This window comes from Neofelis nebulosa, chromosome 16, assembly GCF_028018385.1.
Source record: "Neofelis nebulosa isolate mNeoNeb1 chromosome 16, mNeoNeb1.pri, whole genome shotgun sequence".
NCBI classification, from domain to species: Eukaryota; Metazoa; Chordata; class Mammalia; order Carnivora; family Felidae; genus Neofelis; species Neofelis nebulosa.
This window is the reverse complement of record NC_080797.1, coordinates 36,089,312-36,107,247: the sequence shown is the minus strand read 5'-3', so window position 1 is coordinate 36,107,247 and position 17,936 is coordinate 36,089,312. Positions and strand designations below refer to the sequence as shown.

The following is a 17,936-nucleotide window of genomic DNA, read 5'->3' as shown; positions in this document are numbered from 1 at the left end:
TAGAAGTCAGAAACAGTTACATGGAAGAGATGTATATGTCGTGGTATGGGAAAGAGCACAGAGCTTCTGTGCTTCTCTGGATGTACCACTCCCCCCAGGTCTCCACATGTTCATCCACCTGGAAGCCCTGCAAACCCTGTCCTTGGGGGTTTTTATGGAGGCTTCATTTCATAGGTGTGGTTGATTAAATCATTGGCCTTTAGTGATTGAACTTAAGCTCCTCCCCCCTCTCCCCTCCCGGAGGTGGGGTTGGGGGTGGGACTGAAAAGTTCTAACCCCCTCATCCCAAGGTTGGCTCATCTGGCAACCACCCTCCATGTTTAGTTTCCAAAAGTCACCTCGTTAACATCACAAAAGAATCTCAAAACTTCTCCACACCTTGGAACTTCCAAGGATTTTGGGAGCTCTGTGCCAGGAATGGGATGAAAATATGTTTCTTATTATAAATCGCTGTATCACACCAGGAAAAGCCGGTCACCATGGAGACAGTGTTTTTAAAATCAATGTGTTATGAGCACACCTGATAAACCGGGCTGGCTTCATCACTGGGAAACCTGTGCAGCACACAAGGTCTCATGTTCCAAACGACCTCACGCTTGGTTTCATGCTTTTCTGTTACCATCTTGATAGTCTTAATAATTTTATCCCTGAACTTGGGTCTTGTAAGCGAAGGCCGCTGGGGCAATGGGACAAGTGTCTGAGCAGAGGAGTATGGAAATATGTCTGTATGTCCATGACCGAGTAAGTAGAGTTTCTGACAACCCCGAGAGGCCAGGCTTTCTTTCAAGTAGAATTTGTTTCAGATGCAGAAAGAAGGCAGCGGTGTTCTAAGAAACATGAACTTCCAAGGAAACTTATCGCATATTGTTATATCCCTGTATGCTGAAAACAATGCTATAGAAAGATAGGGCAACTCCCTGCTTCTTTTCCTGTCTCTTTGTCAAACATCAGTATGCCAATGGCATGCATTGGTAGAATGTGAGCATACAGTAAAAACTTGGTTTGCGAGCATAATTTGTTCTGGAGACACACTTGTAATGCTATCTGGGGCTTGACAGAAAAAGTTTGCTTTAGAAAAAAAGCTATTCACACAAGGTTCATTGCTGTGGATCTTTCCAGATATAATCCTGATTGTATGGGGAACAGTACCCTGGGAAGTATCCAGATCTCCAGAGTTTGATAGGTTTGCCAGTAGAATACCAGGAATGCGCCATCTAGTGATGGGATTTTTCAATCACAGGAGAATTTCTAATTTTTTTTCCAGATTATTTGCCCATGTAAAAATGGTGAGATACTTAAAGATTACACCTAGGGGCGCCTGGGTGGCTCAGTCGGTTAAACGTCCGACTTCGACTCAGGTCACGATCTCGTGGTCCATGAGTTTGAGCTGCGCATCGGGCTCTGGGCTGATGGCTCGGAGCCTGGAGCCTGCTTCCGATTCTGTGTCTCCCCCTCTCTCTGCCCCTCCCCCGTTCATGCTCTGTCTCTCTCTGTCTCAAAAATAAACGTTTAAAAAAAATTTAAAAAAAAAGATTACACCTAGTGAATGTTAATAATGCCATGTGGTATTGACTATAATTTAAAACTAGAATGAAAGTCAATGAAAACAGATTCCATAAATATATCCCTATGCATGTAGAAAAAACATAAATCTTGAACAATTATTTATTAGTCATGAGTGAATGGAAATGAGTGCACAATCACTTTTTTATTTATTTGAAAACAAACACCCAACACCCTGTAAAAGTGAACTAAGAAACCAGGTTATTTTTGCTAAGTGATCTATCATTAAAGGTAGAAAATAATAATTTTCTTGATATTTAGAATAATGCAGTTGTGAAGAATCCTCTCCCAAATTGTTCTTTTCTCAATGGTGGCTAGAAAGGAACCCTTTGTTCTGTTTTGTTACTGGTCATTTTAGATGTCTTTTCTTCAATGGAGTGGACTCTCGATGAAAGAACTTTACCACGTTGATCTATCTCTTCAACCACTGTCTTTACCAATGTGGTTTTGGATAACTCTAGAAATAAAACACCTGTGAATACACATATTCCAGCTAAAAGATTACATGATGAAGAATTCCAGTGGTGGTTGTAATATAATATACTATGTACATTTTTGGTGAGAGAGCATGTGTAGATTTACAATAATAGTTTGCGTGGGCGGGGGGGTGGGGATGCGCCTGGGTGGCTCAGTCGGTTAAACATCTGACTTTGGCTCAGGTCATGATCTCACGTTTCATGAGTTCAAGCCCCGGGTCAGTCTCTGAGCACACAGCTCAGAGCCTAGAGCCTGCTTTGGATTCTGTATCTCCCTCTCTCTCTGTCCCTCCCCTGCTTGTTCTCTAAAATAAATACATAAATAAATAAAACATTAAAAAAAGATTTATAGTAATAGTTTGGGGTAATTTCATCCACTTAAAAATAATATTTCAAGTTCAGAGCACTTTAGTTAAAAGTACTTAAATGTAGACTGTTGCCATGGTAGATGATTGCCATTAACTCAAAAGTACTTGCTGCAGTAGAAAAAGAATTAGATTTAATTACCTTTGGGTGAACTCCCTGAGCCTCCTGATCCAAAGCGCTTTGATTTGGAGCATGAGCTACAAACAAAACAAAAACACCCCAGTTTATTCTTTAATATTTCTGGTTATCATTTAAGAGATATTCATTGAGTCAAGTGGTGAACATGAACTCAGGTGAACTCTGTATGCCAAAAACAGATGTTAATTTTCCATAAAGGAAAATATTAAAATTTTTGTGTAGAGGAAGTGGAAATAGTTGTCTTCTAAGGAAAGGATATAAAATAAGTTTGTTTCCATTTGATTTTTTTAAACTCAAGAATTCAAAACCCAAGAATATATATATTCATATATATACATAATATATTCTATATGCACAAATACAAATATGTACTTTTTAAAAACATGTAGATCCCTGGGGTTTGTATAGAGTAGTTTATTTCAGGGCAGCAGTGATATTAGGAATGGAGTGAAAGATGGGTAAAGCCTGGTGGGGGGGAGTCATCTTGAAACCTATAATGATTAACATGGATACCAAATGGGGTTTTCTGAAGGGCTGACTGGGGTCCTCCAAGGCAAATAAAGAACGGGCTGTGCCTTACAGAATGTGGAAGAGATAACCGCAGAGGCAAGAGGTGGGCACACTTCTCTGCAGTGGGAACGAAGAAGGAATGACTTGGAGGCATGAAACATGGATGGCCAGTCCATGGTTGTGGTTTAAAATAGGTAAAAACCAGGGGCGCCTGGGTGGCTCAGTTGGTTTAAGTGTCCGACTCTTGATTTCGGCTCAGATCATGATCTCGGGGTTCGTGAGTTCAAGCCTCCTATCAGGCTCTGCACTGACAGTGCAGAGCCTGCTTGGGATTCTCTCTCTCTCCCTCTCTCTCTGCCCCCCCCCCCCACTCATGTGCATGCGTGCTCTCTCTTGCACTCTCTCTCAAAATAAATAAGTCAAAAAAAATTAAAAATAAGTAAAAACTGGATTTTCAAATGGTGTTACTTACTTCCCGTCTCCATCTATCAGGCGGCAGTAGGTCTCAATTTCCTTTTCTAGGTGGACCTTGATGTCGAGCAGCTGCTCGTACTCCAGTTTCTGGCCCTCCGTCTCGGTTCGGACCTGGTGCAGCTGTTCTTCCAGGGCCCCGATCTGAGCCTGGATCTGGGCGAGCTGCGTGCAGTAGTTCCCTTCGGTCTCGGTCAGGGAGCACTCCAGGGACTGTTTCTGAGGGCAGAAGATGTCAGAGCAAGGATGAAGCCACTTTGAGGACTATGCAGATCAGAGCTTCTCAGCACACGGCAGCACAGAGTGAGGTTTGGAAATCTTGGGGCTCGTCACAACCAGACAGGAGGCACAGAGGCAGGGGAAGTCACAGGCATTTACGGGGTGGGGGCCCGGGCATGCTGGATGACCTGATATAAATGGCCCTGTCCCACGAGACTTTGGACTGTTCCTGTGGACTTTTGTGCTATTTAGGCAATATTTGCTATCACGACCAACCTATATATTAATACTTTTTTGGGGAGATAGCACAAAAAGAAATCATATTGGAAATTTTATATTTTGAAATCACTTATTTATTTTGGGGTTGGTATTTGTTTTTCAATCTTATTCTGCTACTGTCTCCGGAGAGCTACTCTACCGCTGCCCCAAGGCCTTGTGTGCTGCTGTTTCTTTTTCTTCTCTGTCCCGGATTTGCTGTTGTTATTCAAAGGCCTTTTATGAAGCACTTGAGATTGAACGAATGCCTTAACAGGGGTGGGCTTTCAACACAAGGGATATATTTCATAACCCAGTACAGGTCATTATTTCCACATTACTCTTATGAACATTATACCTCCTCCTTTCCACTTGAATACCCTGTCATTTGTCTGGTCACACGATTTCTACTTCAATTAAAGTAATTTTCCTCTTTCCCTTATCATAGGTAAGGACATCTGGGTGGTCATTACTTCTCCTGATATTAGTTATTATCTGAGTGTCCACCCCCATTTCCACTCTTTCATTTTCCTTTTCTTCTCCTGATCTTACATTGTTTAAAACAAAATGTAGTTATCAAGGGAAGGTGCAAGCCTCTGTCTCTTTCATTACATGTTCTGGGATAGTTGGGCCCAAGTATTTACATATTATATATATATTTAATTAAAAATACTTTTATTTTTCCTTTTTTTTTTTTTTTTGCTGTCATGGCATTATGGTAGTTTAAAAATTTTTTTGTGTTGCTAAATATATCATCTATTCATTCTAAGGTAAAGAGGGAGTTATGAAATACTCGTCATCACAGGCAGACACGGATGGTGTTTGATGGGGCTAAGAACCACTGACTTAATGAATAGGCCAACTGGGGCATTACCTGGGTGGTGCTGGGCTCTCCGGGGCAAAGGAGTGGAGGGTGAACAGGATGGTATTGGGGAGGAGGAGGCACCGAGAGGCAAGACGTCAGCGAGGTGTGTGCTCTGTTGTTCGAAACTTTAATTTCCCTGAGGATGTGTCCTCAGGTGGTATTCCTTTTCAAGGGTGCTAATTCTCTTCTTAGTCAGAGGGGACAGCATCCCCATCTTTACAGCCTTCCACTGTAAAGGTTAGCTTGTAGATGACGAAGGAGGAACGGATGAACTTGCCTGTATGCATACTACAGGAAGCATATGAAAAGTTTCTGTATTTAGACGACTCCCAACTTACATGTGATTTGTGTACTATAGACCATGCTTAGAATTCATCTTATGACAAAAGAATCTCAAGTATTGAAGTTATGTTCTATGCCACTATTATTCTATAATTCAGTTATGTTGTCTGTTAGCATGGGCTTTTTTTTTTTTTTTTTTGGATTATCTCCTGAACCCAAACCGTGTCACTACTGGCTGCACAGAATTAACTACTTTCTAACATCATCTCCTACGTGAAAATGCTTCCATTTTGACCTGGGAACTCAGGACTTTATTTCTTTCAACATAGCTCAGAAACGAGAGGGAAGATTGTGCCCAGGGATACAGCAGCAAGAACATGTTGCCAAGAACGGGGATACAGGGTTCCAGTGGCAGGAAAGAATAGGGAAGAGAAGAGGGCTCCAGGAGAGGCAGGGAGAGTGTCGGGAACTAGCCAGCAGTGGTGACCAGGGTCAGGAGAAGAGGGGCACCCTGGTTAAGTTAGTCTCCAATCTAAACAGCATATAGTAAGAGAGCACGGCACCTTTCTAGGGTGGCTAAGTCAAAACAGCCTTCCTAGGGGCACCTGGGTGGCTCAGTCGGTTAAGTGTCTGACTTCGGCTCAGATCACGATCTTATGGTTTGTGAGTTTGAGCCCTGCATTGGGGTCTCTGCTGCCAGCACAGAGCCCGCTTTGGATTCTCTGTCCCCCTCTTTCTCTGTCCCTCCCCCTGCTTACCACTCTCTCTCTCTCAAAAATAAATAACCATAAAAAAAATAAAAGAATAGTCTTCCTATAGTTTTGAGTCATCTTTACCTTCTCTGCTCACTGCCCTCATTCGTATTAACAGTGGTTCTTTCCTTTGGGTTACAGCCTAGTGTCCTCAGGGAGCGTGAACCCCTGATGAGGACAGGGGCGCTTGGGCCACATGTATGTGGTAATTCTCAAAATCAAGCTTTTCGGGTGCTGCCAGCTCACACCCCAGAAGGGAAGCCCGTTTTAGCCCTGGCTCGTCTCCATGGTAACCTGGGAACTAACTGGCAGGAGGTGCCAGGGTGGCTGAAAGCCCAGCTCTGTGAGGTGGGTGGGGAGGAAGAGGCTGATGGGGCTCATCGGGATTCAGATGTGTACCTTTTCCTCTGCGGGGTGAACAGCACCACGCGGCTTTCACTGGCTCCCTCAGTACCAGGAGATGCCGGTGACGCTAGGTCGGCCTTGTGTGGCCCCCTGACATTGGCCTGACACTTAGTTTTCAGGTGGGGCAATACTGCTGCCGCTGGCTCTGCGGGGCTTGAGGACGGGGCCGCGGGAAATGTGGGCTATTTTCACGAACCGGGCGCTGAGCGCCGGCGGGGAAGGAAACCCTCAGTGATCTCGGGGAGGAAGAAACGCTCTGTCTCTTTCTGCGGGTCTCAGTGTCTGTCTTCCCTGTTCTCGTCCGCTCTAAGTATTTGTAGGTAAAGCAAAGCTCTAACAGGGAGGGAGGGCTTCGGTTAGAGTCGCGACCTGCAGGCCGACCCGCGCCCTCGCCTACCATTGCCAGGAGCGACTGCAGCTCGATCTCCAGGGTCTGCAGGCTGCGCTTCATGTCGGTCAGCTCGCTCCTGGCCGAAGTGGCCGCGCCCGCGTGGTCGGAGATCTGCTGCTGCAGGGTGGCGCTCTGGAAGGCGGGGTGCAGAGGGGTGAGCGGGCCTGCGCCCACCGGGCAGGGCTGGGGCGTGGGGGTGGGGGTGGGGGTGGGGGGCGGCCTCACCTTCTCGTTGAACCAGGCCTCCGCGTCCCTGCGGTTCTGCTCGGCCAGGTCTTCGTACTCGGCCCGCATGTTGTTCAGCAGGACCGTGAGGTCCACGCCGGGCGCCGCGTTCATCTCCACGTTCACGTTCCCGCCCGCCGCGCACTGCAGGGCCTGCATTTCCTGCAGGGAGATGATAACGTGACCCTGGGGCAGTTCATGTGCCGGGCGCGTGTGACTGCTTCTCCGCGCTCTAGGCTGTGGCCTGACTTCCCAGCCCTCCACCCTGTGACTCTTCCCTCTCCCCGTTTCTCTTTTCATGTTTCCTTTCCTTCCCCCCTCGCCCCCCTCCCCCATTCTCCCCTTTGGGACAGCTAGATTTGGTGGTGTTTTAGGCGTTTCTGTCATAGGGTGTTTTCTGAAAACCTTTCATCCATTGTTTTGGAGACTATTTTGGGGAGATAACCATAAAAAAAAAAAAAGCGTATGAAGCTGCCTGGTGTAAGGTGTCAAATAATGGGTTTATTATTGTGCCGGGTTCAACATTAAAGCCAGGCTCACTAAGTGGAGAAAACAGTGACATCTTTTCCAAGTCAGAGAGGTCTTTAGTGAGGTTAACCTCAAGATAAGTTTTTATGAATGAAAGAAATAAATGTAGTGCAAACAAAAAGGGGTGTATTAGTGCAAAAGCAATGCGCCATTTTCAGAAGGATAGAATATTATATCAGCCTAAAAAATGGAAGGGTACAGATCAAATGCTTAATATTTATTACCTCGGAGACGAGATCAGAAGGGCAGAGAGTGGGAGAAAGAAAATTCTTTATAAATGCCTTGGCATTGTTTGAATTATTGTAATGAGTACGGAATACTGTTGTAATGCAATGCCACCCCCCAAAGTATTTAAAATGTACGGAATGGCGGTTTGACTAGAAGTAAAGCTTCTCCTACCTCTTCGTGGTTCTTCTTGAGGTACCTCAACTCTTCGCTCAGGGATTCGTACTGCAGCTCCTGGTCGGTCCTGCAGAGCGTCAGTTCGTCTAGGACTCTCCGCAGGCCGTTGATGTCAGCCTCTGTGTTTTGGTGAAGGGCGAGCTCATTTTCATACCTTGGGGGGCATTAAATGAATTTCAACACAAGTTAGACTCTCTCAAGAGGCAGGAAAATAGAACCTCAATTGCTTTAAGCTGAACACTGGAAATTGAATTGGGACTCAAAATATTATAAAAGTATACATGGAAAGCCTTCCTTCACTCCTCTCTTATCCAGTTCTGTGTAGGATAATCGGCATTTATTTAGTGACACAAATTCTGATAGCGGATCCCAATAAAAATAAAAATTTGCCATTGTATTATTTTTATTTTTTTAAATTAAAAAAAATTTTTTTTGAGACAGAGGGAGACAGATCATGAGCGGGGAGGGACAGAAAGAGAGGGAGACACAGAATCTGAAACAGGCTCCAGGCTCTGAGCTGTCAGCACAGAGCCTGACGCGGGGCTTGAACTCACGAACCGTGAGATCATGACCTAAGCCGAAGTCGGAGGCTCAACCGACTGAGCCACCCAGGCGCCCGCCATTTTATTATTTTTATTAAAATTTTTTGTGTTTATTTATTTTTGACACAGGGAGAGAGAGAGAGAGAGAGGCAGAGCGTGAGAGTGGAGGGGAAGAGAGAAAGGGAGACCCAGAATCCGAAGTAGGCTCCAAGCTCTGAGCTATCAACACAGAGCCCAACATGGGGCTGGAATTCATGAACAGCAAGATCATGATCTGAGCTGAAGTCGGACACTTAACTGACAACTCAGGTGCCCCCAAATATGCCATTTTATTTATTTATTTTTAATTTAATTAAAAAAAATTTTTTTGCCATTTTAGAATTTTATCTTAGTTACTCGTTTTCCTTACTTGATGCATATTTTATGAACATCTACTTTGCGCTTGGCTCTATTCCAGGCAGGCATAGAAATACAGTGATGTTTTGCCTCAAGAATGTAATAAATATGTATAAATTTTGAGCATAGCTGATTGTAATATTATAATGTGCTTTATGCCATATGGTATTGTAGTATTATAACATGCATTACTTACTATCATCTTTCAGAGTGTATACTCCTTGGGATAAAATTGAAATTTTATTTAGCATATTAAATAGACAGGAAACATTTTCTCGAGAGTGATTGTTTTCCATCACTTACTTTAGCCGGAAGTCATCCGCAGCCAGTCTGGCATTGTCAATATGCAGAATTACGTTAGCGTTAGCAATAGTGGAAGAGATAACCTAGAAGCCAAAAGGGAGGACAGGACAAATACGCCAGCTCTTACAATTTCTCAGCAAATAAAAAATTTGACACAATTAACATTGCATAAAAATCCTATTTCCTTAAGTAACAGCCAAAATACTTAAAATTTTCATTAAAAAATTACAAATACGGTTATTTCTTCTCCTATACTCATATAACCTTTAGAATGTGACACTTATCAATGAATATATTTCAAAACTGGCAACATTAAAAAAAATTTTTTTAACATTTATTTACTTCTGAGAGAAAGAGGGAGAGAGACAGAGGCATGAGTGGGGGAGAGGCAGAGAGAGGGAGACACAGAATCCGAAGCAGGCTCCAGGCTCTGAGCTGTCAGCACAGAGCCCAACACGGGGCTGAAACTCACGGACCTGGAGATCATGACCTGAGCTGAAGTCGGACACTTAACGGACTGAGTCACCCAGGCGCCCCACTAGTAACACTTTTTTAAATACATTTTTTAAAAAGTTTATTTATTTATTTTGAGAGAGAGAGGGAATGTGAGCAGGAGAGGGGCAGAGAGAGAGAAAGAGAATCCCAGGCAGGCTCCACATTGTCAGCACTGAGTCTGACGTGGGGCTCAAACTCACAAATTGTGAGATCATGACCTGAGCTGAAATCAAGAGTCAGACACTTAACGGACTGAGCCACCCAAGCACCCCCCCCCAACAAACCTAGTAACATTTAAGTTACTTGGAAACCATGATTCAAAGTGCGTATTTTTGACTAATAGGAAGAATGTTTTATCAAAAGAAATAATAAATATGATATAAATGACAGATAACAGTTATGAGGCATTTCCTGTTCTAGTTTTATGTCTTTGGGTAGGTAATTCTTAGTTTTAAATACTTTGAGTATTTCCAAATTTGTAATTTCTCACCTTATTCTTAAGTTCTTCAATTATCTGGTAGTATCTGCTATAGTCATGATCAAGTCCACGGCAAGATCCAGGCCCGTATTTATCATACCAGCCCTTGATTTTTCTCTCTAGTTCGGCATTTGCCTCCTCCAGAGCTCGCACGTTTCCCAGGTAGGATGCCAAGCGGTCGTTAAGATTCTGCATGGTCACCTTCTCATTCCCGGACAGAAGTCCCCCTTCACTTCCAGCAAAGCCAGCACAAGCAGCGTTTCCAAGGACGCCACCAGCATGGTTCCCCCCAGGAACATTGCCCAGGCCCCCTCCCAAGGCACAGGAAAATCCACTTCCAGCCACAGAGCTGCCACATGCATTGCTGCCTGCAAAGCCTAAGCCTCCACTGGATGGTCTGACAGACCCAGCTCCAGACCATAAGCAAATATGCCTAGACCCACTAGAAAATCGGAGAGACATGATAGGATGAGAAACGTTCACCCTGTCTGGAAGAAGATAGGTGTAATTTCAAAGGAGAACAGAATATCATGTGCTGATGGTGTCTTTGGGCTTTTATACACAATTGTTGGGGTGTTTCTATTTGAGTTATGCATGCCAGAAGAGAAATGGCATCATTCAGATTAGCATGAAATTATGTATAATTAGGTAATTTTTTTTTTTTTGTAAATTGATGTCTAACATCCCTGGCTGTTGCTTTGGGGTATTTGTTATCTTAAATATCACAGGGTTAGTTCTATATTAAGTTCATTATTTTAACTTCTAATTTTGGGTGAGTAATTCTTTACTTTCATCTAGGCCCTAGGAATATACCGTCATTATCTGGCACCAGATATCATAAAGTTTTAAAAGTTAAGTAAGATTGTGATAGGGTACCATCAGCTACAGTAGGGTCTTAATTACCAGGGAGGTATATAAAGAGGTATTCAAAGGTATATAAAGAGGTATATATTAAGTAAAGGAACACATATTTCATCCCCCCATAGCAAAAAAAAAAAATGTTATTAAAAATAATATGATCCTTGTAACTTCTCTGGTCTTACCATGATTATAACACCTATTTATTACCTTGAACAATAACATAAATATTGACTGATTCCTTTATTTAATGCATAAATAGCTACTATATCTGGTGTTCAAAGCTGAATATAGAAATGAAGACATAATGGGGAAGTAAATGCAGAGGTGTATGGGCACAGTCTTTAAGAAATGTATGGTCAGGATCAGGCAGAAGCTGGATTGTGTTTAACCTTCTGCGTCAAAGAGTTTGGAATGACTGGGGGTGTGTGGGGGGAGTGTGAGCAGGTCCAGCTGAGAGGGCAGGAGAGATGAGCAAGAAGTGACCTGAGAAGCCTCCTCTTGAGGCGGTGGCCAGGAAGCTGGGGGTGAAGAAGGTGGAGAGGATAGGAAAAGGAGGGGTAGAAGGGATTTGGTTGGGCTGGACTGGTTCCAGGTTCTGTGGTGAAGACAGGTATAGAATTGTTTTGCCCCAGGACAGTTCTGTCTTCTGGAACTGTGTTGGCATAAGCGGTCTGAAGCCTGGTCATCTGGCACAGTGGCTGCCATTGGCATGGCATTTAAATGTATTTTCTGGGCAAAGTTGTGGGATTTGTTTAGAGCTGCAAAAGGCCTTAGATATTACCTAATTCAGCCCCTTTGTCAGATGAGGCCACTGAGACCCACAAATGTTAAACAATTTGTTCAGAGTCACCAGGCACATGCCAGGTGAAGGCTTGGCGCATGTTCTAGATAGCCTTGAGATTCTGGCACCATGAGCGTATTTTATTTTACCTATTTATTTTAATTTGCTTAATGTTCATTTTTGAGAGAGGAGGGGAGAGAGTGCATGTGCATGAGCCGGGGAGGGGCAGAGAGAGAGAGAGGGGGACAGAGGATCCAAAGCGGGCTCTGCACTGACAGCAGCAAGGCCTGATGCTGGGCTTGAACTCATGAACTGCAAGATCATGACCTGAGCCGAAGCTGGATGCCTAACCAATTGAGCCACCCAGGTGCCCCTTATTGATTTATTTATTTTTAAAATATTTGTTTATTTAGAGAGAGAGAGAGAGAGAGAGAGAGAGAACATGCATACATGAGCAGTGAAGGGGCAGAGAGAGAGAGGGAGAGAGAGAATCCCAAGCAGGCTCCCCAGTGTCAGTGCAGAGCCGGGCATGAGGCTCTATCTCACTAACTGTGAGATCATGTGACCTGAGCTGAACTCAAGAGTCAAATGCGTAGCTGACTGAGGTACCCAGGTGCCCCATCATAAGTGTATTTTAGATACAACTAGTTTCTCTAAATTATCTATGCCCACGCAAATACCTATTTTATATATTGCCATCGACAGTCTTATCATGTTGTATTGTCAAATTATTCTTTTGAGTTATTGAATTATTGGAATTAAAATATTAAAGAATTAGAATATCAAAACATGAAGAATTGAAAATCTCTTCAGTGCCTAATTATTAACTGTAAATAATAATTAGACAAATTATTGGTGTAATGTGTATGTATCCTGCATATGTAAAAAAAAATTCCAAAGGACTTTTTGTGACAAAAGAAGGAAAGAAGCTATTTTTTTAAAAAAGCTTAAGTCGAAGGGTGCCTGGGTGGCTCAGTCGGTTAAGCGTCTGACTTTGGCTCAGGTCGTAATCTCACGGTTTGTGTGTTGGAGCCCCGCATCCGGCTCAGAGCCTGGAATCTGCTTCAGATTCTGTGTCTCCCTCTCTCTCTGTCCCTCTCCCGCTCATGCTCTGTTTATCTCTCTCTCTTTCTCTCTCTCAAAAATAAACGTTAGAAAAAAACCTTTTTTAAGCTTAAGTGGAAATAACTCGTTTCCTTGGCGATCCCAAATTGTTCACCGCAATTGTCCCTGACCTTCTATTTCCACCAGGGGGCAGCGCTCACCTGCAAATGGATGTAGTTCGGAGCAGAAGCCCCACTTCAGCCTGGGTCTCACATGCCTGCAGCTGGAAACTATTAGACCCCTGGTATGAAGCAACCTCAACGTTTATCTTCTCAAAGTTTCAGAGAACGATGAGTATAAAGACAAGATTTCCTTACATTTATATGGTGCTTTACAGCTTCCAGAGGGATTTCTTGTACATGATCTCATTTGATCCTTATAATGAATCTGGGAATTAAGAAAAGTGGTCTCCTTCCTCTGGTTTAAAGATGAGGAAACTGAGGACAGAGACTGTTCAAGGATACACAGCATGAAACATGGTGAGTCAGGTCAGAATGGGTCTTGTGATTCAGTGTGGTGGTCCTTTCATTAAATAGATGTCCTAAAGTCAGACGAAAAAGTAACTCAGACGATGCCCAGATCTCTCTTTAAATGGAAAACAAAAGCTGATTTCTTACAAAATTGTTTCAAGAATTTCTAGTTAATAGTAAAATGAAACTTCTGACTGTAGTCATGCTGCCTACCGGATGTCATTCATTCAGTTATGTTGTTGTTCATTCAAGAAGGATTTAATGAGCACCTACAATGTACAGGGCACTGTATCGGTAGCAGGGCATCCAGAAGGAAGACAATAAGTGCCTCCCAAGCTTTATTGTGAAGAATGCTGCTGTGAACATGGCACACACAAATATCTCTTCAAGACCTTAATAGCAATTCTTTTGACTTTAGACCCAGAAGTGAAATTGCTGGATCATACGGTACTTTTGTTTTTAATGTTTTGAGGAGTCACCATTCTGGTTTCTGCAGCCCCTGTCCCATTTTTCATTTCCATCAAGAGGGCACAAAGGTTCCAGTTTCTCCACAACCTTGCCAACACTTGCTATTTTCTATTTTATATTTTAAGTAGGCTCCAAGCCCAGTGCGGGGCTTTAACATGTCGCTGAGATCAAGAGTCAGATGCTTAACTGACTGAGCCACCCAGGTGCCCCCCTCCCTTTTCTTGATGGTAGCTTTCCCAATGGGTATGAAATGGTATCTCATGGTAGTTTTGATTTGCATTTTTCTAATGATTAGTGATGTTGGGCATCTTCTTATGTGTTTACTGGGCATACCCCACTTGCTTTTGTCTTTACAACTGCTTTCAATCTACAGAGATGCATTTTGGTGCCCTTTGGTTTTCTAAAGATTTATTTGTTTATGTATTTAAGTAATCTCTACACCCAACGTGGGACTTGGACTCATGACCCTGAGATCAAGAGGTGCATGCTCTACCAACTGAGCCAGCCAGGCGCCCCTGGTGCCATTTTGTTTTCTAGTCTTCCCCTCAAATTTCTTACTTTAGGAAACCTTACAGAGGCTCTATAGATCAAAACTTTAATGAGAGTTCCTCTTCCAAAAAGGTCATTAGCTTTGTCCTGGCTCTGCTAGCCTGTGAACCTGTATATTCATGCTTTTCAAGCATTTCTCCTGAGATAACATATTCTGAGTAGGAAAGGTTAATCAGAAGCCTGGTATGTGATTTTTTCTTGGCTAAGATCCTGAAGGACAAAGCTATTTTCAGAACACTATTCAATTCTTCCCCCAGGTAATGCCCAATATTTGTACTAATTCACAATTATTCCCTAACTGCTGCTAGGCTGCAAAGATCTCTTATGCAGCGTTGGGGTTGTGAGATGATGTTTGTGTTTTTATTTAGAGACACTGAAAATCAATGTGACAACTCAAAGAGTTCTTCCTCCTTTGGCATGGCTTTCTGTGGGACAACCTGGTTCAAAAAGTATCCGTAAGAAATATTCTTGATACCTGGTTTCCAGGCTGGACTTATTTTTGTTGTGATAACTCGTTTCTCTTTGTCATTCAAAGACACAGCATGGGTCATTTGCATCATGATCAGGATGACCACGGCTGCAGCTTTTAGGGATGGTCAGCCATCTCAAACCTTTGGGACAATCATCTGGTCCTTCCTACTTACCTTCACAAACCTCTTGCTCTGTTTTATTGGACCTCAGGTTCACAGGACTAGATTAGTCCTAATCCTTTGTGACACACTCTTACTACTGTTCCTACTGTCTGGATTTTTGTTTTGCAGCCCTACGGCAGCAACCTGACCTTGATCTCTACCCCGTGGCAGACCACATTAATGATGGCCTACTCTAGTAACAATTTATTGTGATGCTCATGCCCATTTTTGGAGAAACTATTTAGCCAATAAGCATATTTCTCTGAGGATGAACAGAATGCTGTTTTGTTTTTTGCTTAATAAAATCCTCATTTATTTGGACTTATCTAACACATACTAGAAGCATGCATTATAAACACGTTTATATACTCTTTATATAAACAAAGGATAAAAGCAGATATATTGAAGAAACAGGATTAAAAATTTACAGCAGTTACCAAATTTCAGTAGTGTCTTTTTCAGTTGTTTTGGTAATATTTTGAAAATATTTTTCAAAATGTACAACATAGCAATTTGACCACTCAGTACTTATGCTGTGCTCACCACAAGTGTAGTAGCTCCCATCTGTCACCATGCCAGCTGTTACAATACCACTGACTGTATTCCCTATGCTATACCTTTCATCCCTCTGATTTATTCATTCCACAACTGGAAGCCTGTATCTCCTATTCCCCTTCATTCAGTTTACACATCTCACCACTACCCTCCCCTCTGGCAACGATCGGTTTGTTCTCTGTATTTGTGGGTCTGTTTCTATTTTTGTTTGTTCATGTTTTGCTTTTTGGATTCCACATGTAAGTGAAATCATATGGTATTTCTGTCTAGCTTATTTCACTTAGCATAATATCCTCTAGGTCCATCAGTGCTGTTGCAAATAGCAAGATATCTCATCCTTTTTTATGGCTGAGTAATATTCCATTATATATAATGGAATGTGATATATATTTATTTATATATTTATATGTAAATATTTATATATAAAGTTCTATTCAAATTTACTTATAAATGTATTTATAATTTATTTATAAATATTTATTTTATATTTAAATATATATGTGATATATATCACATATACATATATGTACACACATATATATGTACATACATATATGTATATACATATGTATATGTGATATATATCACATCTTCTTTATCCATTTTTCTATCGATGGACACTTAGATTGCTTCTGTATCTGGGCTATTGTAAATGATGCTGCAATAAACATAATAAATGTAGGGGTGCCTGTATCTTTTCCAATTAGTGCTTTCATTTTCTTTGGGTAAATACCCAGTAGTGCAATTACTGGATCATATAATATTCCTATTTTTTAGTTTTTGTTACTGTTTTCCCCAGTGACTGCACCAATTTCATTCCGTGAACAGTGCACAAAGGTTCTTTTTCGCCACATCCTTGCCAACACTTGCTATTTCCTTTCTTCTTCATTTTAGCCATCCTGACAGGTATAAGGTGATATCTCACTACGGTTTTGACTTGTAGTTCCCTGACAATTAGTGATGTTGAGCATCTTTTCATGTGTCGGTTGGCCATTTGTATAATCTTCCTTGGAGAAATGTCTGTTCATATCTTCTCCCACTTTTAACTGGATTGTGTGTGTTTTGAATTGTGTAAGTTCTTTATATATTTTGGACATTCACCCCTTATTAGATATATCATTTGAAAATATCTTCTCCCACTCAGTAGGCTGCTTTTTCATTTTGTTGATGGTTTGCTATGCAAAATAGAATACTGTTTTTTCAATGTCTATTCCATGGTGGTCGTTTTTTAAGGGCTTTATAGGCATTAACCCATTTTATCCCCACAATCTCATATGAAGTAGTTATTGTCCCTATTATAGGGACAATTGTATTGGACAGATAAGAAAACTGAAATTCAGAAGGGTTGAAGTAACTTGTCCAAAACTTAACGTGATTTGTAAATGCCACCGACAGGATATGAAATCCAGGAACCATTGACTTTGGAATGCATGCTTAAACCCACAAATGACCTCTTTCCCTAATTCTCACTCTCCAGATGCCATGTAGATGGGATACTGGGTGGACCTTATTTAGTTAACCTTACACAAGCTATTTCCCCTATAAACCTGACCATAACTAAGTTACTTCTCCATGCCCTAGCAAAACCGAGCCATCATAGACATCAAGGTCATGGTGCAAAGCTTTAAGAGGCATGATGCAAACCTTCTGGAAAAGAAGCCAGCTTTTGCTGTTTAGTATGATTCCACATGAATGCCAGAGTTGGCTCTGCTAGTCTTACTGGACACTGCCCTGCTTAAATAGCAGGACACTGTCACAACTTTAGAATTTGTAAGAATGTGTACAGGATTTTTTTAATAGCTACATCAAAATCCATGTAAGAGTAGTGATCTGTACAGTTAGCAATAATTTTTTTTAACTATAAATATCAATGTCCTTGCTAAAATCAAACTTGTAAAGACTGTCTTTATTAAACTAGTCTGAGTTCCGTTGAGAAAGTTCTATTTTAATTTTTTTCCAGTTTTATTGATATAATTGACACACAGTACTGTTTAAGGTGTACATAATGACTTAACTATACAGTGAAATGAATACCACAGTTCACATTCACAAAGAAAGTGGTTCTTTACTAGAGATAAAGTAGTTACTTCATCAGAGAAAATGTAATATAAATAATTGTTTAAGAAGGTACTGGAAGACTAAACAGGTAAGAAGACAGGGACTACCATGATTTAGACCTTTCAGGAATGAAGGGTTACCCAACCAGATGAAGAACCCTGATCAGCTGAGATCTCTGCTTGGGGTGGGGGTTAGGCAGGTAGTGGTGGTAGGACTGGGTAGAAGAGACAAAGGTTAATAACAAACACAACTATCTCATAGTATCATGTTTATATTTGTGTCACTGAATAGGAGAACACTTATTTCTTCAGAATTAGGAGAATGGCCATCTCAGATTATTAACAATACTCTAAGTCCTAGGCTCTGGGTTAACTGTTAGATATTTATTTTTTAAAT

At 41.8% G+C, this 17,936-nt stretch overlaps 1 protein-coding gene across 2 annotated transcripts; it reads right to left on the bottom strand.

Annotated features, from left to right (window-relative positions):
• Nucleotides 1–1,689: 1,689 nt before the first annotated feature.
• Nucleotides 1,690–10,592, bottom strand: KRT28 (keratin 28). Of its 2 annotated transcripts, none has more exons than XM_058705769.1 (8): nt 10,075–10,592; nt 9,090–9,172; nt 7,846–8,002; nt 6,919–7,080; nt 6,700–6,825; nt 3,526–3,743; nt 2,547–2,602; nt 1,690–2,035 (listed from the first exon to the last, which is right to left on the bottom strand). In XM_058705769.1, exons 1-8 carry the CDS (start codon nt 10,522–10,524, stop codon nt 1,878–1,880), a joined length of 1,410 nt encoding a protein of 469 aa, XP_058561752.1. In that variant the 5' UTR covers nt 10,525–10,592; the 3' UTR covers nt 1,690–1,877. The 2 variants fall into 2 exon arrangements, with proteins under 2 accessions (XP_058561752.1, XP_058561753.1); XM_058705770.1 differs by having other exon boundaries at nt 1,690–2,020.
• Nucleotides 10,593–17,936: the final 7,344 nt, after the last annotated feature.